This window comes from Balaenoptera acutorostrata, chromosome 11, assembly GCF_949987535.1.
Source record: "Balaenoptera acutorostrata chromosome 11, mBalAcu1.1, whole genome shotgun sequence".
Classification (NCBI taxonomy): Eukaryota; Metazoa; Chordata; class Mammalia; order Artiodactyla; family Balaenopteridae; genus Balaenoptera; species Balaenoptera acutorostrata.
The window spans coordinates 102976619-103004590 of record NC_080074.1 but is presented as its reverse complement, the minus strand read 5'-3'; the positions used below and the strand labels follow the sequence as shown (position 1 = coordinate 103004590).

Here is a 27972-nt window from a genome sequence, read left to right as displayed (position 1 = left end):
ATGTCTGAAGAGTCGAAGTTGCCTTAAACGGCATTTTATTTCATAAAGCAAAGACATATTCTAAAAGGGAAAAATGATAAAAGTTAATCGAGGTGACTTTTCAACACTGAAAATTACAGTTGCCTTGTAATCGATACTAGTATATTACAGGTGGTGTAATATATTAATATACTACAGAGTTGAGTTTAAATGCTAGTGCTGGGTGACCTTGAGGAAATGTCTCAGCCCCTCTGTGCCTGGGATTCCTCAGTGGAATGAGAATGAAGGCACCTACTTCACAGGGTTCCTGTGAAGGTTACAGGAGCTTCTCTAAAAAAAGTGTCTCGAAGAGGGTGAGAATCTCTTGAGCCTCTCCTTTTAAAAGGAGAGGCTAGAATTTTAAGGAGTTGGAGGTTATCATGGTGCTTTGTTGTTTTCAGGAAACAGGTGGTCTCTGCTTGACCACTAATTGGATCCCATAACATCTCCAGACATGAAGGTCATGGGTCCAAGAACCTTAGGAAGTATAAAGGTATAGATAACTGTGATCTATAATTATCATAAAGCATTTTTCTTATGTAATTTATTCCCTCTCATTCAGCAAACATCCTCATGTAAGAACTTGGAACGAGCAGCTAATCATGCTACCTGATACCTGCAACCCAACCTTCCGCTGGATCCTTATTCTAACAAATCAATTGCAAAAGAGTGACAGACGGACAATCGGGGAAATTGGATATTAAGGAATTATCGTTCATTTTTGTTAGTTGTGATCACTGTATTGTAGATGTATATGTATGTATGAGAGGGTTCTTCCATGGGTACACTTGGAGTGTTTACAGATGAAATTGCGTGATATTTGGATTTGCTTTAAAATCATCTGTGCAGCAGGGGAATCTGGGGCTAGGTATGGATAAATGAAGATTGGCCATATGTTAATAATTGTAGAAGCTGGGTGAGAGCACATGGGAGTTATTTATATTATATTCTTTACCTTTATGTTTGAAAATTTTCCATAAAAACGGGAAAAAGCAATACCAAAAAAATCCAGAAGGGAATCAATGATCAGGCATCCATGACAGCAGCTGAGGGCGAGGTAGAGAGTCCTAACCAGGGACGGTCGGGTAGTTGGGATGCAAAGAAGGCCCCCAGTAACGGGAGAAAGCTGGAAACTGGATGGCCTGCCGCAGACAAAGCCTTGAGGTGCCACCAAGTCACTTAATTTCCCCAGGTCGCTGTGTCATCTCCTTTAAACGGAGGAGATAAGACTCAAATGCCCTTTTCAGCTTGAACGTGATATGATTTTTGAGGATTTCAAAATCAAGTACACTTCACCAGATTTTCTGAATGCAACAGGCAGCTCTCACTTTCAAGTGAATGAAGCCATTTAAAATGTGTCCGAAACGCTCTCAGTTTAAAGATGCACCGTGGGAGAGTGTCTAGCTCAGCAAGAAACCTTTTGGTAAAGTGTGTACCTTCTTCCCCAATTTATTTCTGGCTTCTGATGTACTTGTTACAGTAAAAGGTCCATTGGCCAAAGCCTACAGAGTTTGGAGAAGTTCTTCCAAACTCCATTTCTGGCAGCTGAAGGATAATTTGAAAAAAAAAATCCTTTAGGTTTCAATTCTTGTTACAAAAAAACCTCTCGAAGCCAGGCTTTCCTAGCTTAGCCAGCACGGAGAAACAAATGCCACCTTCTTGGTGATCTTGGCGAGAGGCTTCTTCTGGCTTGAGGTCACCAGCAGGCACCAGGTCTGACTGCCCAGGACAGAGAGGGTAGAGACCAAGTCCAGTCTACACGGATGCCTGGGCATCTTCTGGAAGGTGAATTTTCAACATCAGTCTTGTAGGAGCCAGTTTTGTCATATGTCCTCCTACAAGTGGAGGACAGAAGAAAAGGACAGCAGTTAATAAAATGTTTTGGATTGGCTGCGTCAATCAGTCAACTGATGTGAGCTGTCTTCCTGAAAGCCTCACATTTCTCTTTGCTACTATAGACTGTGTTCACCCACAGCAATTCTGATGCCAAATCTGTGGGGTTTATCCCCCCACCAACCAACTCTCTGGACACCAACTGGGTGTCTGACGGTTCGATACAACTCCGACTGTGACCACCTAGACTTAGCGCACACCCCGAAGGTGAAGGGCTCAGCCAACAAGACTTCCCAACCTCAGATGCCAGTCCCAAGTCCCAGGTTGCCACCGGGACTCCTGACCAATCGACCATAAATTCAGGGGTTCCCACGACCCCTTCCTCAGGTTTGATCATTGCTAGAACTCACAGAACTCAGGAACAGTTTACTTGCTGTTACCGGTTTATTATAAAGGATATTACAAAGGATACAAATGGACAGCCAGAAGAAGAGGTACAGAGGGTGAGGTCTGGAAGGATCCTAGGCACAGGACCTCCTGTCCCCTCGGAGCTGAGATGCACCACCTTCCCAGGCGTGATTGATTACATCATCGGCCGTTGGCGATGAACTCAGTCTCCAGTCCGCTCCCCTCCCAGGAGGTAGGGGGATGGGACACAAAGTTCCAACCCTCTAACCATGCCTTGGTCTTCTTGGTGACCAGCCTCCATCCTGAAGCTCTCGAGGGACCCACCAAGAGTGGCCTCATTAGAACAAAAGACACTCTTATCACTCAGGAAATTCCAAGGGAGTTAGGAGCTCTGTGTCAGGAATCAGGGACAAAGACCAAATATATATTTTTTTATTGTGTCACGGTTACCCCGAAGACTTGGAATAAAATTTTCTAGGACTCTGCCTGCAAACCTCTCACTTCTCCCAAGAAGTACCTGGTTTTTGTCTAGCAAGGACTCAACGCTATTCTGTCCTCTCAAAAGCACCCGAACTCATGGATTACCGAAAAAGCAGACTAGAAACGTCTTTGAACAATCAATTAGCCAACGTTTCTTGAGCAAATACTCTGCAGAGGCACTCACTAGGAGCTATAGGAGGTACCAAGAAGGTCCTTGACGTGGTCTTGTTGAGGACAAGTCGGAGACAAATCCCAGACTCTCATGCCTGACTGGGGTTTCAACACTGTGGTCCAGGGCCAGCTGGCTCCTTAGCTGCCGAGGACTGGGGCCTCGGGTTCCTCCTCTGTAATACGGTAATAATAACGCCGACTCGTAGGGTTGTTGGGAGGATTAAATGAGATAATCCCTGGACATAGTGCCTGGTACGTGCTAGGTGCTCCGTTAACTGTCTTGTGAGCATCTGAGAGATGCATTCGTGCAAGAAGCTGCTATGGCCAGGAGACACCGTACCAGAGAGGCAGCAAGACATCAGTGCCCAAGGCCAGCTGGATAGTATGTAGGGAGGGTATGTTTGCTGTAAGAATGGGGTTTCTAGGGAGAGAGGTCCCGGGACTGACTAGGCTGGCTTCCAGAGTATCTGAGGCTTTTATCACCCGAATGTCTGGTCTGAACCTCAGCCCACGGGGGACCCTTGCTCTGAATGAACGTGGACTGGCCTGGACCTCAGAGTCCCTAGGCTTTATACCCCTGGAACAGAACTGTGAATTCTACGAGTGTGCAGGGGATGGTTGGTCAGGAAGGGCTTCATGGAGGAGGTGCCCATGGAACCAAGGCTTCAAAGATGGGTAGGGTTTCAGAAGACAGACACAATGAAGAGGTCAGCTTCAGGGTGGCCCATGTCCTCTCTCTAGAGGCCCCTCCTCTGGGCAAGGACCCGTGGCCACCCTCTGCCAGGGTTGCCAGATTGAATCCCTCTTTCTCCCTGAAATCCCACTGGTGCTGTCCAAACAGAAACCTACTTTTTCTTGCCTGGCTCTTGGAAGAGCTGCTCCCTACGTGCCCTCGTCCACAGAACAGCCCTTCTCAGATCTGAAGGCTGAGGTCGTGCCAGCCCTTCCCCCAGGCTTTCTCTTCTCCCAAGGACCATGTTCTGCTGGTCTCCTTGAAGCCACGACTCGTTTTGGTGCACTGCCCAGCTCAGGGGTGCCAACCCGCCAGTGGGCTTTGAGGTCTTCCCTGGCAAAACCCCAGGCTTGTGGCTGCTGTCTCATCGCCCTCCCCACCGCCCTCCATCTCCAGAGCTGCAGGGACTTGGCCATCCCTGGCACCCCTTCCCAGTGCAGCTCAGAGACTCTATTCTCAGGACCCTGGCATCCCACCCCCGGCCCTCGCACAAGATTTCAAGGGAAAAACAAAACCCAAACTGAGGAATGTCTTCCTATTTCATCACAAAATATAAGCAGTGAAGCACAATCTCAGCTCTGCCACTTACCAGCAGGGTGAGCCTGCGCAAATGACACACCCATTCTGTGCCTCAGTTTCCCCATCTGTTAAACAGGGATAATAGCGCCCCTGCATGGTGTTGTTGTGAGGACTGAACAAGTTACTATAAAAGAAGGATTTGAACCGTGTCTTGTGCAGAGCGAAGGCCCTATTAGTAGACAGTCTGGTTGTGACCGTGTGGTTAAGACAGCAGAGAACTGAATCAGGCATCCCTGGAGACATCACTTAACCTCTCTGAGCCCCCGTTTCTTCATCTTCTTAAAATGAGGATAATCACAGCACCTACTTCGCTTGACTGTTGGAGGACCAAAGAGACGCTGCCCGCTAATGGTTTTATGTTAGTGATTTAGCACCATAATTGACATGTAGTAAGTCAGATAAAGGTTTATAGCATAAAAACAAAAAGAAGAAGAAGAATCCTGAAGGAGAGAAAAAAAGAAAGGATGATCAACCCTGGCTAGAAAAGTAATGACCAAACTCAAGAGAGATGTAAAAAATGCCTGCAGCTCAGCCCCCATCTCCCCCAAGGGAGTGGCCTCATCCCCAACATCCTTACATCCCCTCGCTGGGCTGAGCCAGGGGTCTTGAAGTAAAACCAGGGTTCAATGAACAGCACGTTTAAGCATGCCTGCCCGACACCCAGGAAACCAGGGGGGTAAAAAGAATCCTTCGAAGGATTTTCCTGTACCTTCAACACACAGACCTTCTCCATCTGGGACAGTGGTTGCTGTGGGTGCCGCAGAGTCTGTGGACCCGCCACGTGGCTTTGAGTGCCGTGGTCAGGAACCCGGGCTTTGCTTTTGAAAGACTGTGGTTCAAGTCCATGATTCTGTCAGTTACTGGCTATGGAATTTGGGTACATTTCTTACTCCTTTCTAGCCTCAGTTTCCACCTTCCTAAAGTGGGAATTATGAAAAGTACCTCACCATGGAGCAGCGAGAAGTAAATGAATGTTTCCTAAGACGCCCAGCACACCGTCTGGTAGATGTTAAGTGCTTAACGAATTTCGGGCCATTATTATCCACTCTGGATTTCTCAGACCCCTGAAGATGGCAGGGCATTCCGATCAGGGAGTATTTTTAGGGAAAATCTGCTCTCTTCCTAATTTTTCTGGTTGGGGGTCAGGAGAAGAAGGGCGCGGCCACGGCCCGAAGCCCCGGAATGCTTCTCTACGGTGTCAGCATCACTGACGTGTGTGCCCATCCTGCGTCAGGGTCACGGTCCCCCTCTGGCTGCAACTGTCATTTCCATCACTAGCAGCACAGCTCCTCCTGCAGAGATGTGAGCACGCTGACGTCGTTTCTTCTGGCCGATGGCTTCTCTCTGGCCTGTGATTGGTACCCCCGAGATTCCACCGCGGTCCAGGCATGCCAGCTATGTCAGCGTGACTCCAGCTGTGTGTGTCTGACACCCACACGGCCCCGTAGAAGGCAGGCTCCAGCAGAAGGTTATTTGGAATGCTGCTGAATGTTTGATGGCTGTCAGGTTATCTTTTGGGGGTTAGGCCGTTAAAGTCACATCTAATGTTTTATGGAACAAAGGAGATAAACTGCCTGTTGAAATTCATGGGGCACGGAGAGAATTTTTACGGAGGCAGACACAGCAGCAGCTAAAAGTAGGTGGGTTTTTTTTTTTTTCCCCTAAAACTTTGTAGTCTCGGGACTTCCCTGGTGGCGCAGTGGATAAGACTCCGTGCTCCCAGTGCAGGGGGCCCAGGTTTGATCCCTGGTCAGAGAACTAGATCCCACACGCATGCCGCAACTAAGAGTTCGCATGCCACAACTAAGGAGCCGGCGAGCCACAGCTAAGGAGCTCGCGAACCGCAACTAAGACCCGGTACAACCAAATAAATAAATAAATAAATAAATATTGAAAAAAACAACAACAACTTTGTAGTTTGTCTTCCACATGGCTATTTCACTTGAATTCAAAGCAGAGACAACCCCCCAAAGTGAAGCAGAGAGATGCCGCAGTAACAGATTCACTAAAACTGGGGCTGCGGGGTCACTTAGAAAGAATGCGGACCCATCTGTCTGGTTCCCATCATCCCATCAGAGAGCTGTCTGCTCTGTCCTTACACTCTCTGCCCAACCTTCAGCATGCATCTTGAACAAAACTCCTTTTCCGGCCAACTGAAATCCCTCCTGGGTGCCTTTTAGTCCATGCCTGTGACATCCTTCTATCCCTGCGCGGCCTGCAGGTGGCCTGTGCTCGTGTGCTCCGGCCACAGCAGCCAGTTCTTGGCCCTCTGAGAAACCGGGCACTTCGTCACTTTAGTTCCTGGGCTATGTCTCCTTTGCTCAAAGCATCCTTCCCCTCCATCCCCACCGTTATTCATCCAACCAAATGGCCTAATGAAGAATCCAACCGAATGATAGGCACGTTTCAAGACCATGATAGGAAGATGGGCAGACCAAGCATCAGAGCCTTCCCATCCTCCACGGCTGGACTCAAGTGCCGCCTCCTCCATGCAGCCTTCCCAGTCATCCACTCAACTGAGCCCCTCAGTCTCCCTCTTCCTACACTTCCGTAACACTGAGGGGATTCCTATCTGCCTCACTCTTATATTAAAGGGAAAGCTATGTGTGTACATGTCTGCTCCCCTATAGACTGTGAGGTCATTGAAGATAGGGACCTCAAGGTGTTCACTCTCTATCTTGGACCACCTTTGAGGTCACAGAATCAAGACCTCAATATTTCTCTCCTCCCATGGACACCTGAACGCACGAAGAAGCAAAGTACGATGATGCGTAATGGCACATTATTTATAAAAGCAAAAAAAGTGGTGAGGGAGGACGCCCAAATGCCCATTAATTGTAGGAAGTGGTTAAATTATGATACACTGTAACTATTAAAACCATTCTGTACTTACAATGAATGAAGCAGGTCTATACCAACTGGCATAGAAAGACTCCAAGAGATTACTGTTCAACGAAAAAAATCAAGTCAGAGAACAATATGTTTGGCAGGATCCTATTTAGATTTTTCAATTCTGATGCTCAGAAAAAGAAAACCAAAAAGTAAAGAGCTCTCTGATGTGACTGGGAAGGTGGTGGGTTATCTAAAAATGTTAGGAAAGTGAGAAATCATTAAAAGATGAATTATACATACCTAAACATTTATTTGAAGTGAATGTACCTTTATTTACAAATCTCTTGATGTCAATTCAAAGCTGATTTTTTAGCATGGGTCTGATGATGGAGTTCTCCTTCATCTTTCCTGGGCAAGCCACACCCATAAAGCACTGTCGACGATTGCTAGTTTCATTTTCTGTAAAGTGGAATGAGAACTTAAAGACACGGATGCAGTCATTTGAGAGCAGGTCCCTAAATTATGGTACGTAGAAGCTGCGTGTCCTACACAGGTTGAATAAGCTCTGTAAGCCTCCGTTTCTCATTTGTAACACAGGGCATGGTAATAATAACCATTGGTAACCGAGAAGAAAAAAGATGATTCTGTGTTCAACGCCCTGGGCTCAATAAGGTTTAGCTAATCTATGAAGCATTTTACTTTCGTATTATCTTAGCAAAGTAAGAAGATGAAGCAGCAGCAGGGGACCACCCTACTTGGGACTCTGGCCACCTTCTCGTTCTGCCTCAAAGATACTGATGAACCTAGTGGCAGGGCAGGAATAAAGACGCAGATGTAGAGACGGACTTGAGGACACGGGGTTGGGGGGAAGGGGAAGCTGGGATGAAGTGAGAGAGTGGCATGGACATATATACACTACCAAATGTAAAATAGCTAGTGGGAAGCAGCCACATAGCACAGGGGGGTCAGCTCGGTGCTTTGTGACCACCTAGAGGGGTGGGATAGGGAGGGTGGGAGGGAGGCTCAAGAGGGAGGGGATATGGATATATATGTATACGTATAGCTGATTCACTTTGTTGTACAGCAGAGACTAACACAACATTGTAAAGCAATTATACTCCAATAAAGGTGTGAAAAAAAAAACAAACAAGTGAGAATACTGAAGATCAGAAAGAAAGAAAAAAAAAAGATACTCAAAATGCATAGTTACCAGGGGGGAATGAGGATTGCGGTATGAAGCACAGATGATATGACAGAACCGTGCCAGGTAGCACGGCAACACAGAGCTTAGGAAGTTAGTCTCTGCCCCAAAGGACATGACAGTCTAATGACAAAGTGTTGGATATACACGGGAAGGTAATAATAATAAGTATCGGTTAGGATATTTTCAGTTGCAAATGATAAAATAAACCTAGCAAAGTAGCTGAAATACTAAATTTTTTAATTGGCTCAAGCAATGGAAAATTCCAGAAGTCGGAGGGACTTCAGGAGATACTTAATCAGGCCTGTAGCTCTAGTTCTCTTTGATTTTTCTCAGCTCTGCTTTACTCTCTGTGTCAGCTTTGTTCTCAGGCTGGCTTCCTGCTAGTAAAACAAAATGGCTCTAGCAACTCCAGGCCTCACATTTGAGACCACATTGTCAAACTTCAGTCCTGAAGGTCGCTCTGGCCTAGTCAAGTTCGTGTACCCAAGTCTAACTCAATCACTCTGGCAAGATGGATGGGATTATGTCCATCAGCTTGGGCCAATCAGGGCTTACCCCTAGAACTGGTGACGGAATCAATTCACATTTATCCCCACAACAACCCTAGGAAGTAAGTGCTACTAGCATCTCTAGTTTGTAATTGAGGAAACCGAGGCCCAGAGAGGTTAAGTAGTTTTCCAAAGGTTGCACAGCTTATAAGTAGTAGCGTTGGGATTCCCATTTTGGCCCTCTGACTCCAGACCCCGCATTCATAACCACTAAGCCATAGAGTCTCCCAAGGCATAAGTCCCAAGGTGGTGCGTGATGTGTACTTCAGACAACACTTGCTGGGTAAATTGAGAGGAATGAGAAGCTGGCCAGGCTGAGTTGGTGGAGAAGGCAGGGCTTGAGCAAGGTATTAAGCAAGGGTGGGAAAATTAGATCAAGTGAACTGTCAGAGACAGGAATCATGCTATACCAGGGATAACAAAGGCAGTGGGGTCAGACAGCTGCCAAGTCTGCCATTTATATACAAGCTGAGGGACCTTCTCTAAATTACTCGACTTCTCCGAGCCCACAGGGAAAATAAGAAGCCACCAGAGTGAATCAAAGGTCCATGGGGAGAATCTACAGAGAGAAGAGGGCAGAGAATACAATCCTGGAAACCCTGAAAGGGACCAGTAAGAGTCCAGCCAAATCCTACGGAAAATGGAAAGCCTCTTGGGAGGCTAGAGTAGGACATCACAACTCATGGACTCACTGTAGAGAGAAGTCTACAGCAACTATTCTACAGCAACCCTACCACTGCCAGCTAGGAAACAGGAAGGAGGGGGATCAAGATGAACCCTCAGGAACTATTACATAAGAACGCCCTAATAGCTCCTTACAATCACGCAACTCTGGAGCTTGACGGTACAACAGACAACATACGGTATAACCTGATTATTTTACAGATAAGAAAGGAACACATCTGAACACATATATGAGGCTTGTAGATAAAGTGCCTAGCACAGGGCCTGGTAAACGGTAGGTGCTCAATAGACAGTATTTCTTATTATTTTTTGAAGTGACTTATCCAACGTATCAGAAATTGGTCAGTGACCAAAAAAGATGAGAATCCATATATTTTAATACCCAGTACAGTTCCTTCCATTACTCTTAGCTTTCTTCTTCTATGGCAAATTCAAGATGAAGGATGCCAGGTACTGCTAAAAGAAGGGGGAAGAAAGAAGAGTTATTTAGCCTCTCTCTTACCCAAAGCCAGCAACCCTCCTCAGTACCAAAGTGGAAGAAACTATCATGGAAGGAAAATGTTGGAATAAACACTAGGCAAGGGGTTTGGAAACCAAGATTATGGATGTTAGTCTGCCATTAACCAGCTCAATGATATAACCAGCTTGAGCCCCAGCTTACTCATCTATAAAATTAGAGATTTGGAAAAAAATAATCTCAGTTTCCTTCCAACTCTGAAATTCTATGAAAGTAGGCTCTGCTCTTGCAGTTGCTCTACACTGCAGTAGATTTCTTTATAAGTGAACATAATTGAGTTCTAGGGAAATTTTTATAAGGCAAAGCAGCATAAAAATTGAAAGTGAGAAAAGACATGAGAGTTGGCTTCAAATATTTGGAGAACTCTCTAGTCACAAAGGGGTTAGACTTACTTCGTGAGGCTCCAGAGGGCAGAAATAAGTACATGGAGTAAAAGTAACAGAGGCAGTTTCCTGCTCAATATAAAACAGATCTTTTTTCATGTATTTTGGGGGCTCATTTATTAGGGGCATATAATGTTTATAACTGTTAGGTCTTCCAGATGAATTAACCCTTTTATCGGTTGTTCTTTTTGTCTCTAGTAGCAATTTTTGTCTTAAAGTCTATTTTGTCTGGTGTTAGCATAGCCACTTTAGCTCTCTTTTGGTTAGTGTTCGCATGATAAATATTTTTTCATCTTTTTACTTTAAATTTATTTATGTCTTTAAATCTAAAGTTTGTCTCTTGTAGATAGCATATAGTTGGATCATGTTTCTTTATTCTTCCAAACAGTTCCTTTTGATTGAACTGTTTAGTTCATTTACATTTAATGTAATTACTGTAAGGTAGAATTGACACCTGCCATTTTGCTCTTTGTTTTTTATATCTATTATGCCTTTTTTGTTCTTCTATTTTCCATTGATGGATTCTTTTGTGTTGAATAGTATTATCAAGTGTGTCATTTAAATTCTTATTGTTTCATTTCCTTTTTTTTAAAAAAAAATTATTTTCTTGGTGGGTGTCCTGGGATTACAGTTAACATCTTAACTTAAAACAATGGATTAATACCAACTTAATTTCAATAGTATGCAAAAATTTTACTCCAGTACAGCACTGTTCCCTCTCACTCCTTTGTGCTATTATTGTCATACAAATTACATCTTTAAACACTATAAGCCTATTGACAAAGTTTTATAATTATTGCTTACTGCAATTGGTTTTTAAATTAGATAGGGGAAGAAAACTGTTACCAAAAAAGAAACTACATCTATATTGCCTTTTACACTTACCTATGCAGTTACATTTACTTTTTATTTTGTGCTTTTTATTTGTGTGGATTTGACTTACTATCTAGTGTCTTTTCACTTAAGCCACAAGAACTCCCTTTAGTGTTTCTTGTAAAGAAAGTCTGTTAGCAACAAACTCTCAGTTTTTGCTTATTTGAAAACATCCTAATTGCTCCTTCATCTTTGAAGGATAATTTTGTCAGATGCAGAATTCCTGGTTGACAGTCTTTTGCTTTCAGCACTTTGAACATGTCATCCTACTGCCTTCTGGGCTACATGGTTTCTGATGAGAAGTCAGTTGTTAAAATTACTGAGAATCCTTGAATGTGATGAGTTGCTCTTTTCTTGCTATTTTCAAGATTCTCTCTGTCTTTTGAAAGTTTGACTAATATATGTATAAATGTGACTATCCTTGAGTTTACTCTAATTAGAGTTTATTGAGCTTTTTGAATGTGTAGAGTACTGTTTTAAAATAAATTTGGGGAGTTTTCAGCCATTATTCCTTCAAATATTCTTCTATCTCTTTCTCTCTCCCATCTCCTTCTGGAACTCCCGTTACATGTATGTTGGTATGCTTGATGGTGTCCACAGGTCTCTGAGACTGTTCATTTTTCATCATTTTTTTTCCTTCCTGTTTCTCAGACTGGATAATCTCCATTGGTTTATCTTCAGATTAGCTCATCCTTTCTTCTGCTAGTTCATATCTGCTGTTGAGCCCCCTGCCAGTGAAATTTTCATTTAGTCATTATATTTTTCAAATCCACAATTTATGTTTTATTCTTTTTAATAATTTGTCTCTTTATTGATATTCTCTGTTTCTTTCTTTCTTTTTTTTTTTTTTTTTTTTTTGGCCATTCTGCACGGCATGCAGGATCTTAATTCCCCAACCAGGGATCAAACCCGTGCCCCCTGAAGTGGAAGCATGGAATCTTAACCACTGGACTGCCAGGGAAGTCCCAATATTCTCTATTTCTTATACTTTAATTATTCAGAGATGGTTTCCTTTACTGCTTTGAACATATTTCTATTTAAATAACAGATTTAAAGTGTTTGTGTAGTAAGTGTAAGATCTGGGCTGCCTCAGGGATGATTTCTATTCACTGCTTTTTTTTCCTGTGTTTAAGCCATACTTTCCTGTTTTTCTGTGTGTCTCATAATTTTTTATTGAAAACTAGATGTTTTAAAAAATATAAGGTGGCAACCCTGCAAATCAGATTCACACACACACACACACACACACACACACAGAGAGCAGGGTTTGTTGTTTTTATTGCTGTTGTTGTTGCTGTTGTTTGTTTACTTAGTGCCTTTCATGAACTAATTCCATAAAGTCTGTATTCTTGGTCATGTATAACCACTGAAGTCTCTGTTTCGTTTGCTTCATAGTCAGCTAATGATTACATAGAGATTTCCTTAAATGCCTTGAACCAGTATGTCTCCTAGTCTTTGCCAAGAGATCCAGTGTGTGCGTGTGTGTGTGTGTGTGTGTGTGTGTGTGTGTGTGTGTGTGTTGGGGGTGGGGGCATGTCTTCAGCAAGTGGCAGACAGTTTAAAACTCTTAACTATCACTTTCTGTCTGCACAGAGGCTCAAGGTCCACTGGTGGTGAGTAATTAGGGCTTTCTCAGGTCTTTCCTGTGTACATGCAAAGCCATGCACATGCATGTGACCTTCTAGATTCCCAAGAATATGTCAGAGCTGTTCAAAGCCCATATGGACAGCACATTTCCCAGTGTTTCCTTTTACTTTTCTTAGTCGCTTCTTGTTAGCCCAATGGATATCACCACCTCAGGTAGTTGAAATGTTAAACAATTGCCGCTGATTGTTTTGGGCAAACACTCTGGGGATAAGGCTGTTCACAGAGAGCAACCTCTGAGTCAGGTCAAATAATGACAAGCTTGAGAAAGAAGCTTTTCCAGAGAACTGAGAGATAAGTCAAATAATGACATTTCGCCGCCCTTAAAAAGGCAGAGAAGTTTGGAAAGGTGATAGGACAGAAGGAAAAGCTACTTGGAGAGGCAAAAGTAACAGGCAGTTGTGGTCTGGTAAAAAGCAAGGCAGCCAGTCCAGAAGTTCAGAGTAGGGAAAATCATTAAAACAGAAACAATGAACAATAAGAAGTATCTAAAGCCATTCAGAAAACAGAATCCATTTGTGAGTCACAATAAAATACTGACAGAAGAAACAAGAAGAATGGGTAAATTTTAACGATATAGTTTACATGAAAATAATCCATGCAAAGTCTTAACTTCTTTAGTATCAGAAGTGAGGGGTGCTATTTTAGTCCCAGACTGCCACTAACAGGCTGTATGATTATGGGTGTAAATGAGATGCTGTTCCTTAGTTTTCTAAGGAAGAACTGGAGTTTGTTTTCTAAGCTGTAATAATTTCATACAACCTTCCAGATTTTTAAAACCCGTATCTATATATCACTTCTTCAACTTACTTAATTTTTTTTAAATGGATTCTTTTTTTAAACTTAAATACCATTATAATATTTGTGAAACTATGAGTCTGATATGTTGCGTTTTTTTCTGATACTCATTAAAATAAACCTCAAAGCATTTAAATACAAATGCTCCTCCATGTACCAACTACCTCACTTTGATAAATAATGGATTCGATGTGTAAGGTTCTTTCCACTTCTATGACTGTGTAGATGCGTTTTCCCTTGTCCCTTGCATAGGTTGGAAGATTACTAAGGTTGGAAGATTACCTCTGAGTACATGTCTCTCTGAGGACGAGGTAATAGGAAGTTTAGAATTAACTGGTTTGAGATTAAACCATGTTGGCAGAAGCCACTGAGTAACTGGCCAATAGTGGTGTAAACAGTGGGTAGAGACACCCCAGAGCCATGATCTGGTACAGAAATGTCCGTACTTTCATAGAGTGTATGAAATACATTAATAATTCCATGGACTCCTAGAGCTGCACTGATTCTGAGAGAACACAACACAGTAGAGTTTAACAGTAATAATAACTCCACTTAGCTTTATCTCAGTGCTTAATAGCACGCCAAAGCACTGTGCTAGGTACGCTACAAACATTTATTCCTTACAACCACTCTGCTATGGATATTATTACCCCAATGTTACAGAGGAGGACATCTAGGCTCAGGGTCAATAAGTGACTCATCGATCTCCTCGTAACATCCCTAATTAGTTACTACTATAGGTCCTTTATGTGATTACTGAAGGTAACCCTTGCTATGTTGCAATGGATTGCAGAAGAAGCTCTTTAAGTGAGCAGAAATATGCCTCTTTCTAACGTTTTATCAGAATCACTCGTTTTGTTCCCTGGGGCCACAGAACATAGATAAGGTAAGATCACCCATAGTTTAACTCACCCAACTTATAGATGAGAAAATGGAGTGCCATTTGGGGTTTCATTAGCAAAACCAGCCTCCAGAAGATGGGATAACCATTTTCTCTTTCCTGTCTAGACTAGTATGTCCTCAGTGTTACTGCGGGATGCCTCAGTGGTACCAGGAAAATGGAGTGAGAGGAGCCAAAGGGTGGTCCAGGGCTGCAGTGTGTTTTTCTGTGACCACCTTGATGATCTGCAGGTTTCTGAAGTTGTTCCAAGCTGCTCCTTCTCATTAGTGACGCATTAAGAAAGATACCACACTTGGAGATGGAAATCAATGAACTAGTCAGGATCCAGAGGAGGGCAGCCCGCTAATGAGGGGCCAGCATCCCTCAAAATAGCTGAAGAGAAATGGATGAAGGGACGGCACCCTCAAATATCTGACCAAGTGTCAGTATAAACGAGGGAGACAGCTAGTTCTGTCTTGTCCCAGTGGCCAGGGACAACATATGCGGGAAGAAATTGCCTGGAAGCAGGCGGTTTGGGGCCCCTGACTAGCTTTCAATGACTTTGAGTAAGTCATCGAACCCCTCTGTCCTTCAGGATCCTAATGGCACGTGGTTCTTGGGAAGATCCTATAAGGCAAAGCACCGCCCATCAACAGTAAGCAGACACGCACCAGTGATGCTGATGGGGCATCTTGCTCAATAAGAAAGAACGTATAAACTTAGAACAGACAATGGGGATAACTTAGAGGACATGAGTTCCTCATCAGTAGAATATTTGAGCAAAGACATCACTTTTATCTGTCAGGGATGCTCTAAAGGTGTTCTTCTGTGATAGATGGGGGTAGGGACTGACAACCTTAAAATGTGGTAATCCCATAAGAGTCTTGCCCCAAGTTACACAGCCTATGGCATAATGGGGACTAGATCCCACCTCTCCCAACCCCAAGTCTAGTGCTTTCTCCATGACCCTATATACCATATGTTTAAAAAAATTACATAGAACACTGTCCAGAAACTCTCCCAAACGTAATTGCTTATTAATTACTACCAGTTTCTCTTTCTCAGTAGCCACACTTTTAAGAAGGAAACATGTCTACAAACATATAATTCTATAAAGCAAATAATTTACATCTAAGTGGATTTTGGTGGAGTACAAAGAACCCCAATGAATGAAATTTGTCACATGTTCAAAGCAATGAAAAGTGAGGAAGAAAAGTGCAACAGAGCAGAAAGCTTTCCTTGCTTACTCCTAGCTATTAGGACATGCCAGAAAGCAAGGAGGGATATCTTGTCTAACGATTGCAATGCTGGGAAATTTGCTTCTCTTTTCACCAAACAAGCTACCTGATGCTCCGTGAGTTCCATGTAGCTCAGAGTAAGCCTGATTGAAAGAGGCCCACAGTCTCTGAGCTGTCACTTAGTCAGACCACCTAAAGAAGGATCTGGAAGTTAGGGTCCATCCAAAACTCTATGTCGATATGTGCTGTAAGGGGGGTTGTGTTTGACTTGTAGGAATAAGCGCTAGGTTAGTTTAACTTTTGTGCTGAGATTTTCTTAAGCCCCCTGGAACAGTGCTATATTCCATATATTTTCACATTTCAAAAAGTTTGAAGGCTGCCATCCTATTCTATTGACTTAGGACAAGGAAAGAAGTCTTTCCATCAGCTGACAACACGCAGCAAATGCTCATCTATATAAGGAAGTGAATTTAAAAGGTTTCAATCCATGATGAGTTAATATCTCCCAGATACCTATGGAGTGAGAATACATATACCTAAATCCACAATTTAAGAATTTTTTACGTAAAACATAAAATACATAAAAGGTGCTATAAGATAGGATTCCTATTTTGATGATGATGATGATGATGATGGTGATAAAGCCACAGGAACTTTAGAAATTTAGGGCTGAAAGGGAACTTAATGATCATTTACTCCAGCTAGCTAATTTTGTAGATGAGGCAGGAACATCAGAAATGGAAACATTATGTACCCAGTGTTCACTGCAGTGCTGTTCACAGTAGCCAGGACATGGAAGTAGCCTAAGTGTCCATCGACATAGGAATGGATAAAGAAGAGGTGGTACATATATACAATGGAATATTACTCAGCCATAAAAAGGAATGAAATAGTGCCATCTGCAGAGACGTGGATGGACCCAGAAACTGTCATACAGAGTGAAGTAAGTCAGAAAGAGAAAAATAAATATCATATAATATCGCTTGTATGTGGAATCTAGAAAAATGATACAGATGAACTTATTTGCAAAGCAGAAACAGAAACACAGACGTAGAGAACAAATGTATGGATACCAAGGGGGGAAGGAGGGTGGGATGAACTGGGAGATTGGGATTGACATGTATACACTACTATGTATAAAACAGCTAACTACTGAGAACCTACTGTATAGCACAGGGAACTCTATACTCAATGCTCTGTGGTGACTTCAATGGGAAGGAAATCCAAAAAAGTGGGGATATATGTATATATATAGCTGATTCACTTTGCTGTACAGCAGAAACGAACACAACATTGTAAAGCAACTATACTCCAATAAAAATTAATTAAAAAAAAGAAAAGAAATGGAAACATTGACGCTATCCCCAGGTCACAGTGCTGGAACTAGAATGTGTACATTCTGACTCCTAGCCTGGCCATTTCACCACCATGGTGCCAATGACAAGGACAATGTTTTCTGCATCTATTTTAGGAGACGACTGAGCTTATAATCAGAGGTCTACATTCTGCTCTGTGAACATCTGGGTGATTCAGGACAAGTAAATGATCCACTCTGACCTCAACTTCCCTAACCAAAGGAGTGAAATGCTAATCAATAGTCTTGTCAGATTCAGGGAGGGTTCATTCAGACGAGAAACAGATGCTCTGGGAAAAACAGCTACTCAAAGAAAGCACTGCTCGCAGTCTGATGGACCAAGAAGGGGTTTGGCTACTTTAAAAGGACTGACCAAACCCTAGACATGTAACCCAGACATCCAATCAACAAGTTCCAATAGTTTATTAAGAACAATATTCAAGAAAAATAATTTAAAAAACTACTATGCAATCCAAGGAATAATTACTTGCCTAGACTGAGTTTTAAAGAAAAGATAAATTTCCATGCCCCTGCGTTAAGGTAGGTGGTGGAAGATGGGTAAAGCATGGCATCTTATTCTATGCCTTTTGTTCTATGTTTTATTATTTTCTTAAAGCATTCATGTATAGGATGTTAATTCTTTCCCAGGCTTGATCCCTAGACAACGGGCTTGTTAGGGAAAGGGACTGTATTATTCAACTCTTTTTCCTTCTTGCCAGCCTTACAAAACATTCACTGAGAGTCTAACTACATACCCACGACATCCCCGATGCCTAGCACACCGTTTGGTACCTGGTAAGGACTCAGCTTGTACCAAATAAATGAAAGAATAAAACACAAAAGCCAGAAGCACTCTCCAGAGCACAGAAACCTCTGCATATTTGACTCCTTCATTAAAACCATTTGAATTTTACCTTACAAATCTGAAGCGTGCCCCCGACATGCTCTGATGTATCTGCGCAGAGACCTGTGATGTTATCAGTTTAGCACATATGTGATCGCTCAGCATGAATACCTTGATGAATACTATATAGAATTTCAACTGCAGACTCCCAGACACAGAAGGCATATTCTGTGACGGGCCAAAATGTCATGAGGGTCCACAGCCCATTCCCCTGTTTCCAAGCAAGACTACATCTAATCTATAACAGAGAGCCAGGCTTCCCTAAATCTGAAAAGAGTTCCACTGAGTGAAATATACAGGCAGCCTAGGTAAAGTCCTAAGTGTCTAAATGGAAGGTCAGACCTTGATTCCTCGAGATAAAGTATGGTTTTCATCCCAAGTATAGCAAATTTCACTGGAGTTCGATTACCAACTTACTTAAATCATTTGCTAGATGACATAAAATTGCGGGTAATTACACTACAAAGAGTAATTATCTGAATAATTTCCTTGTACAAAGGCAAGTAAATTGGAGCCTTAGTCTATATTATGTTAGGGAAATTTTAAATTAGGTACACCATTTTATTTAAAAAAGAGAAACATTAGAAGAATATATATTCAGAAGTAGGGGGTAGAAAAACTTGCTATTCACCAGTTTATTGGAATTATACAAAAGGGAGCTCATGGGCTGCTACTTGAAACAACTAAATTTCCTGAGTTTAAATGATTTCAGGAAGACCTCACACACAAGATGGCTGTCCAGATGTAATGCATGATCTAGACTCCCCTCTCTCTCAAAATATTTCTTTAAAATGATATTTCATGATCCTGAAATAATTGGTGACTGTGAGATGCCAGATGTAAGACATTTCCTCCAAAACCTTACGTAAACCCATACCATTCTCTTTAGAACATCTTCCTTGACACCAGGAAAAGACTTTAGGTCCTGAGTTTGCATTAGCTAGATGGACCACCTCGCTACTCTCAAAAATGGAAACATATGTGGGCACGATGAAGGTAAGGAAGGATTTGTCAGTTAGGCAAAGGAATTTTCCTGTTCATTTTTAATCCTGTGCATTTTGTTTTCTTCCCTTAAGCAATAGGTCTACTAAATTTTGGTGACTTTTTATTTTCAAAAGCACAAAATTGAGCCCTTTTGGTGTTGTTTCCCAGGGCAAAAACCTAACTTCGGAATCCATTTCCTTACAATTCGATCACAATTTTTAAAGAAACATAAAGTGAAGACTCACACACACTTATTGGAAGAGAAGGAGACAGCGGAATTATTATTATCGATTATCATCATCATCATTATTAAATAGGGCTTGAAGGAACACACCTCTATATGTCATAAAGAAAAAATTATTTGGTTTATAGCTGATGGGACCACAATGAAAGTGTGATTTGAGATGGCTAACAGCAGAAATAAATTAGGATTTTCTGTTCTAACTTCACCTTCCACATAAACCCCTCTCCTCTGAATTTGTGCTTTTCTAAGTTGTTTACACAATGCATAGGCGCAGACTTTGTTTCAAGTTCATGTAAGAGCAGATGCCCTTACTTCAGGCTGAGCAAAAAGGAAATGCATTCCTCCTAGGAGTCTAAATCCATCCTAGCTTGGATTGTCTAGCATACTTATACAAACTGCTTGCTTTCAGGTCAATCCTAAAATAGAAAGAACATCTCTCTCCAGAGGTGCACATTTTAAAGATTATAAAACTTTAAAAACAATCTATTTCACATTTCAAATAAAAAATGCCAACAAAAGATCACCAAGAAAATAATTTTAGAAAAATTTTCAATCTCCCTCCTGAATTTTGCCACCAGGGAAAAAAGCCACAAACAACAACAAAAACAACCCAAAACCTCAACAAGAAAATTATGTCTCCGGTTTTTATTAATGAGTTTTTTAAAGTTTGGAGAATATGAATTCAGGGTGTTGCAGAGTTATGCTATAAACTATACTAACAAATGCTGGCCATCCTTGTGTTTAAAGGCTGAAAAATAAAATATGAAATAAGGACTATTTGTTAGAAATAGTTTACATTGCTTCGATTTGGTTGTAACTAATACACAGCTGAATAAAGCCACAAAATCAAAAGAATATTCAATCACACTAGGAAAGTGGACATTTTAAAGGCAAATGAACGTTTGAACTTGGGCAAAATGTTTATAAAAACATTTTTAAGTTTTATAAAACAAATAAAAATGACTATTGCTCCAGAAACATTTCTGGTAGGGGTAGTCTTGACATTTTACTAAGGATTTAAACCTATAAAACGTTTAATATGACCTCCCCGAACTTAAATGTCTAAAATGAAGCAGGAGTAAAATTTAAAAGACATTTGTCTTTTTGGTTTTTCAAACACTTCTTTGGCTCCTTCCCTTTTTTTTTCCTTCAATAATTTATTCTGTTTTTCTACCTTTGTACATACAAATCAAGGGTCCATCAAATCAGGCACCAAAAAGCAAAGCTCTCTTAAATATAGTTCACTCAGATTGACCTTCAACAGCAAGTATGGACATTTTCATTAATTTTAACTCTTTTTTCCCCCCAGAAGAAACAAAACAAAGTCTCTTGGGTCAGAACAGCAACCATTAAACGAAAAAGAAATAAATAATAAGTTAAAAATAGAGGGAATGTGTTAAAACGAAGCAAGAATGGTCATAACCAAAGTCTGTCATCTTCAAAAAGAAACAGTTCCACACTTCATAACTGATTCAAACAGAAAGCTCCTCCTTTACATTTGAAACAAGTAATTCCACCTCACGAGCACATTTTCAAAGAAGCCCCTAGCTTTCTGCCTCTGATTCTTGCAACATTCTCTATACCTCACTGAGGTAAAACCCAGTTCACACTGACTATTTTTCTCCCAAATAGTCCCACAGAGCTCCTTGTAAATTTCAGTATAAACTCAGCATTGTCACCGTGGGTTTTAAGAGTGGCACACTTCTGATATCACCCCCCAGGCTGAAAGATTAAAAAGACTTCGCCCACACGGAGGGGAAATGAAGGTGCGCGGACTCACTCTGCAGCTGCAGTGTTTAGCTCTTGGGGTCTAGAAGGTTCTCCACGAGCACGGACACCCTGGGGGTATCCAGCGAGTGGGAGGGGAGTCGCCCTAAACGCTTGCCCATTTATTTGTGGAACTCTTTTGACGGGCGTATTTCTGGACGGATTTGCTCCTAACAAAGTAAAATTCGTCCAAAACTGCTTCTATGCATCCTCGGGAGATGGATGTCACATGTAATTTTCACAGCGTCAGCCAACCCAGCTGGTATCGAAATAGTGGATGGGGCGGGGGGACCAGGGAGGAATAAGTCGCGCGTAAAAAACTGGCGTCCAAGTAAGTGCAGAACTCATTACCGAGGAACAGAAAGCACACCCACGTCTCCCCCGCTGGAGAGACGGCGGAGAGCTAGGTGGCGGCGCGTCGCGACCAGCAATCGCGATATTCAATCTGACGTCGCCAATGAGCGCAACTGGACGGCAACGCAAAGGAATCAGGTTTTCCCGGAGCTGAGAGCAGCTCGCGATTTCAAAGGGAGAAAACTCAGCTCCTCGTGGTGGAAGGTGCGGGGGCGCGGCAGGGAGGGCCTGGGAGAGGGTTGCCATTTGGCTCCGGGCGGGCGCGCACGGCGGGTCCCAGCGAGCCGGGCGGCCGGGGGCGCGAGGCCGGAGCGCCCTCCGCTAGGGGCGGGCCACGCCGCCGCCGCCGCCCGCCCCCGCCCGCCCCCTCCCCCGCCGCTTCCTCTCGCTCTCCCAGCCCCTTCCCCCCACGTGTGGGTGACGTCAAAATTCCGCGAAAAAGCCGCGTGTTGGCTCCTCCGGCGGAGGCGCGATTCCGTTGCCCAGCGGGCCCCTCCCGGGCGCCGGAGGGGAGGGCGAAGGAGCGAGCCGGCCGGTTCCCTTTCCTCCCGGAGGCCGGGCCCCGCCGACGCCGGGGGGCAGACGCCCCCCGCCCCAGATCTTACTGGAAAAGTCACTTTTATAAAGCGAAGGCACTTCCAGGGCTATTTTCGGCCGCGTGAGGCAGCTGAATCAGACAGGAAGAGGGGGAAAGTTCGGGTCTCTTTACTTTTTATTTTTTTTCCAAGGGAGGGGAGGAAGATGCGAGGGGGGCAAACGGACGGCAGGCGTTCCTGACCCACGCCTGTCGCATCTGCCGCCCTAGGCACGCAGACCGGGTGTAAGCTCGGACCCAGGGAGGGCGGCTGGAGAGCGCAGGCCGGCCCGTGTCTATCCCCGCAGGGTCTGGGCGCCCCGGGGCTGCCACGGGCGGGGGCCTGCCGTGCGGGGCCCCGGAAGCGCTCTCACACCTGGGTCCCAGTGCCTGGCGCGGGGAGCCACCCGGCGGCTCGTCCCCACCCACCTTCTGTCCCCGTGAGCTCCAGTTCCCGACCTGTCCCTCTTCCTTTCGCACATTTTTCCAATTTGCTTCTACTCCCTTCCCACTCCCTCCCATCCCCTCCTTCTGCACCTCCTCGGCTTCCTCCCTGGTACTCCGGGCTCCTGGAGCCGAGACTCGGACCCTTGGCCATCTACTTTCAAGTGACCGTCGGGTTTTCGGTTTTGACTGCCCGTCCATCCCTAAATGGAGAAATACACCGCTCTGCTCTGGGGGGTGGGGGTGGGGGGAGGGGGAGTTAGGGGTGGCGGGGGCGCCTGAGCCCGAACTCACTCCCCTCCCCCCACCCCGCCAGAGCGCCCGTAGGGGACGTAGCTTGTAGCCGACGGCGGGATCACCTGGCTGGGCGGCATCCGCCAGGTGAGCTGGGGCGTAAGTGTGCTTAGCGTTGCAGGTTCCTGCAGAAATGTGCCTATAAACACCCTGCACCTACAGGGGTTTGTACACTTTCCAACCGAAACTCCACAACGCGAGGGGTGGTGAGCCGGCCAGGGAGGGAATAAAAGTCCAGTAAAACTGACGTTCGCTAAAGGTTATCATTGATCCTACAAAGGGAAGGAGTTTTTTTTTCCCCCCCTTGAGGGGTGAAAAAGGAATAAGGAAGAGCCAATATTTTGTGGTTTTTTTTTTTTCCCTACAGTGACCAGTTTTGACTTAAAAGCCAGAGCACAGACGTTTGTTTTTTTTTCTCTAAACCTAAGGCTACACTCAAAAGAAAATGCGCAGGTTTGCCCAGAAGGCAACGTGCCTTTCCCCGCGTGCGAGGAGGAGTGCTTTTTAGCAAGCAAAATTAAAGTTTTAACACATGGTCGGAGTGGCGACCAAAAGGGAAAACTCAGTTTCCAGTCCAAGCCTCGCGGAGACATTCCTGCCAACCTCCGCACCCTCGCACGCCCCACCCCGAGCCCTGGAGCCTGAACCACTGGGGGACGGATTCGCTGCGAGGTTGCAGTTCGGGAACAGTCCGTAATCGGAAGGGGAAGTCAATGGGGAACTTGAAGGGGCGAGCCTGCCACGCGGGGAGCGCCCGCACTCGCGGGTCTGGGTGGACGGAGAGGGCGGCGGGGAGAAGGGCATCCGCCCGCGCCCCTCCCCTTCACAGCCGCCTGTCCCCCGCCCCCCGGCCCCGCTCCCCGCCGGAATTTCTCAGTAAAGCCAGACGGGTTTGGGGCTGTGGGGAGGGAAGGGGAGAGGGGGCCCCTCGGCTCGCCGCTCCCGAGACTTGAGGCCTCACCACCCAGGTTTTCTCCCCAGGGTGGGCGAGGCCCGGAGGACGACCACCCGCCTCTTCCCCGCCCCCCGCTGCCCCTCTTCAGGGGAACCAGGGCTCGGGATGCTTTCCCTGCAGGGAGGTGGAGAAAAGGCCGTGCTGGGTTAGTTACCAAGTGATGTCAAGAGGTTGGGAGCCCTCGCCGGCTTCTGTCCTTGCCTGTCGGGGCAGATTTATACTTTAAAAATACCTCTCTCGCCCACACTGCCCCCCACCCCCTACCCCTACAGCTTTCTTTGATCCGCTCAAAGGTGGCTGAGCTGAAGTTTGAGTAAGTCCTTTATGGGGTCTTAAAATGTTAAGTTCACGTATTTATCCGGAGTGACTCAAGGCCTGAGTCGGGAAGTCCACGTTGACTGAAATCAATAGGTGATTGTTGGGGACCCGCTGTCTTCCGAGGAACACCGTACTCAGCCCCGACTGTCATCCGCCGCGCGGGACTGTTTCATTTTGAGTTTGCAACTTGGGTTTTTCAGCGAGCTTTTTTTCTTCCCGAAAGCTAATGGCTTCCACCGCAATTAGACATTCTCCTCGCCCGCCCCTTCCCTCCCCTCTCTTTACATACAGTCGATTGGATACTAATTCCCGAGGCTATTGATAAGGTCGCCGGCGCCCCGGCCTCTCCCCAGCCCTCGCCCGCCCCAGTCCCCGCTCTCCCTCCGCCCTCCCTTCCTTGGCTTCCTTTTGATGTAGCGGGGAACGCGTCCTACTAAAAAAAAAAAAAAAAAAAAAAAAAAAAAAGTAATCTGCCCGGTAACAATCAGCGCGCAGTAGCAGGAGACCCAGAGCTATTGGCTATGCAAATAGAGGGAGGGGAGACGGCGCCCCAAACTCTTACTCACCCTTTTAAAGCGATATCCCCCTTCCACCCACCCACCCACCCCTTCCGCCCCACCCTCGTGGAAAGGGGCTGGCCCCGGGGCCAGGGTTAATCGCTCGCACCTCTGGTTTATGCGCTCCCCGCCCTCTTTATTCCACCTCCCCCTCCTTTCAGGGAACAGAGCTCACAGCTCACCCAGCCTGTCCCCTCCCCCCGCTTGCCCTCGCGCCCCGGTTCGGGCCCCCTTTCTCAGCGAGGGAGGTCCTGGGCCAACCTCGGTGTGTCTCCAGAGACCCTACCCACGCCGCGCTCGGCGCACGTGCCAGCTCCGCCAGCGCGCCGCGGGCCCTGGGCCCACTCCCTTTCTTCCCGGAGTGAAATAGCACGGACGGGCAGGGTTGGGGGTGGCGGGAGGAAGGAGGTGAGGAAACGCCACCAGATCCCCTCTAAAAGCGGCTTTGACCCGAGGATGCATTGGAGCACGTGTCAGAGCCGACCGCGCTGGCTGCGTCTCCACCGTAGTTCCGCTCGCGGGGAGAAAGCCCTGGCTGCGAGCGACGCGTGAACCCGGAGGGTCCGCGAGGGTGCAGGCGAGGGACCCGGGGTGGAACTCTTGGGCCTCGGAGGAAAGGAAGGGGTGGTGTCGTTGGCGCCGGGGGAGAGAGGGGGAGCCAAACCTACCCCTCTTTCGCCCCTCTCCCCTCCTCCTCCCGGGCTATTTCCTAGAAAGCTGTATCAGTGTGGCCACGCTCGGCGCAGACACCTCGGGCGGCTTGTCAGCAGAGGCAGGGCGAGGAAGCGGGTTTTTCCTGCGTGGCCGCTGGCCGCGGCGGAACCGCTGGTAGCCCTGCCCCCGGCCTGCGGCGGCTCGGGGCGCCTCCCCGCGTCTCCCAGTGGCGCCTGCGGCGCCCCAAGAACGGGATGGTTTCTGCTCCTGGGTCACATTCTATCACGTCGGAGAAGCGCCCCCTCCCTCCGGACACTCACCCCTCCCCCCAACACATCTGCGGGAGGGGGCGGGGGCGGGGGTTGGAGTGGGCGCCGTAGTTCTGGTCCCTTTAATCGGGTTTTGGAAACAGCTTCGACATGATCAGGAACATAAATTTCAGGGACATAACCTTTTTCTCTGGGTATGCGAAGTTGCTGTTTTCTCAAATCGCCCTCTTTCTTTCTCACGTAAAGGATCTATTTCTCAATTGTCTGAGCCCACCTCATCTTCAAGTAATCTACCCGTCATTCCTGGATCTTAAAATACATGGGCGGGAGTATTAGGATAAGTTTTGAAGCAGCCAGAGTCGGAGGGTCGTATTTTGGCAGGATGCACCTACAGAATGTGCGCAATTAGAGGAAATAAGTAGGAATCGGTGGGGTTTTTTTTTTGTGGGTTCCCCTCTCCGGGGCCCCTGGCTTGCGGGGCTGGATAGAGGGAGAGGGCCTCGGAGAGCTAAGGAGAGGGGGCCGGGGGGCGGGGGACTGCGTTTGAAGTTTGGTCGGGCCAGCTGCTGTTCTCCTTAATAACAAGAGGGGAAAGGAGGGAGGGAGGGAGAGACTGAGAGGAGGAGGGGAGGACCGGGAGGGGAGGGAAAGGGAGGAGGAACCGGAGAGGGGGGTGAGGCGAGAGGGAGGAGAAGTAACTGCCCAGCCAGTTTGCGTCACTGCCTCGGAGAGCAGAGAGCAGAGCGAGCTGGGGAGAGCAGACAAGTTTGAAGGGGAGGGCAGGCAGAGTCAGCAGCCCCCGGGGCGCTCCTCTCCCACCGCCCATCCCTTTCCCCTCTTCTTCCCCAGCTTCCCTCTCTGCCCTTCGCTATTTCCCCGAAAACCCCTTATTTAGCCAAAGGAAGGAGGTAAGGGGAATCCTCTCCCCTCCCCCTCTCCAAAAAACCCCCCAATTTTCCAGTCCGGAGATCGCAGGGGCGCGAGTGGGCACCCAGCTGGCCATGGAGCTGCTGTGCGGAGAGGTGGACCCGGTCCGCAGGGCCGTGCCGGACGCCAACCTGCTCCACGACGACCGCGTGCTGCAGAACTTGCTGACCATCGAGGAGCGCTACCTTCCCCAGTGCTCCTACTTCAAGTGCGTGCAGAAGGACATCCAGCCCTACATGCGCAGGATGGTGGCCACCTGGATGCTGGAGGTAGGTCTGCAGGCAGGCGCACCGTCCGTCCCCGCCCGGACCCCAGACCCCACGCGGGGACCCTGAACCTGCGAGAGGGCAGCCTCCGCGCCCGCCTCCCCGCTACTGCGCGAGAGGTTACCCCGTGCCCTCGGCGAGACGCGTGGCTTCCTTTCTGTTCCTTGCGGGGTGCAAGATTAACGGGGGGAGGGGGAGAGGAGGGAGGAGGCAAATCTGGGAGCAGCGAGGCTGTCCCGGGGCGGGGGTGGGGGAGCATCCCGCGCGCGGGTGCCTGCATGTGGCTGCCTCCTCCCCCCCCCCCAACCCCGACCTGTCTTTTGCGAAGCCGAGGCTGCTTTCAGTGCCTTGAAGAAGGGAGTAGGAGCGGGAAGCCGGGACCCCAAAGTTAAAAAATCAGCCCCCCCACAAAGGCCAGGGCAAATTCGTCCTAGCCTCGGGTCCCCCCCCCAACCCCCGCCTGTGGTCGCGACTCCGCGTTGGCACTTAAGGGGGGAGGGCGGAGGGCGGAGGGAGGAGAAGAGAAACGGGGAATTCAGGAGCCCCGGAAGTCACACTGAAGAAACGTGTGTTTTCGGGGAACCCAAAAGAACCACTTCTTTCCCCTCGCTCCGAACCCTCGCGGACCGAGCCTTGTGCCCACGTCTGCACGGCTCCGGACCTGCCGTGGTTTCGCCATGTTGCTTTGTAAACTCGGGGTGGAGAGGCTGGAACGCGTCGCCCGCTCCCCCTCGCACCCCACTATCCCGGCCCCCCACTTCTGATGGCGCCCTCGCCCCCGATCCCCCCCTCCCTCACGAAGGTTACTTACGTTTCGGCCTTCAGTTTCCTGGGTGCGGAGATCTGGGTGGGGTGGGAGGGGGGAGGAGGTGTGTGCAGGGGGGATAGCGGGTCCCCCCCGAAGGAGAGGCTGGAGCCCCCCGCGCCTCTCTCCGGCGGCTCCCCGTCCTCGTCTGTCCCCCAGCTCTTCGCCACCGTCCCCGGCCTCTGCCCTTGTGGGCCGCGGCCGGACACTCCCGCCGCCGCGCTCACCCCTGCAAGTTTCCCCCTCGGTATCCAAAGCCCCAGGGGTCGCGGTCCAGACCTTCCCGGCACCCCAAACCTCCGCTGCGGGTAGCCTGGGTCCTCTGTAGGGTTTTCACGGCGAAAGGGCTTGTCTGGGGTATTTCCTCGATTTTTAATTATTTTTTGAACCCGTCTCCCCTGCTCCGACTCCGGCCGCCCAGGCTGCGCGGCGCTGGCTCCCTCCGCCCTCCCCCCGCTTCCCCACCTCTCCCCACCCAC

The 27972-nt window shown here is 46.9% G+C and overlaps 1 protein-coding gene and 1 long non-coding RNA gene across 2 annotated transcripts in view; one reads left to right on the top strand and one right to left on the bottom strand.

Moving 5' to 3' along the window:
* Positions 1-5: 5 nt before the first annotated feature.
* On the bottom strand, positions 6-27934 carry LOC130709197 (uncharacterized). Its single transcript, XR_009009692.1, has 2 exons — positions 27500-27934; positions 6-1853 (listed from the first exon to the last, which is right to left on the bottom strand). It is a non-coding gene; the product is annotated as an uncharacterized LOC130709197 (long non-coding RNA).
* CCND2 (cyclin D2) overlaps positions 26203-27972 on the top strand; it is a 28079-nt gene continuing 26309 nt past the window's right edge. The window contains exon 1 of the mRNA XM_007170213.2: positions 26203-26691. Within this exon, the coding sequence (XP_007170275.1) occupies positions 26497-26691 (195 nt within the window). The 5' untranslated portion in view covers positions 26203-26496. The remainder of the gene's footprint in view (positions 26692-27972) is intronic.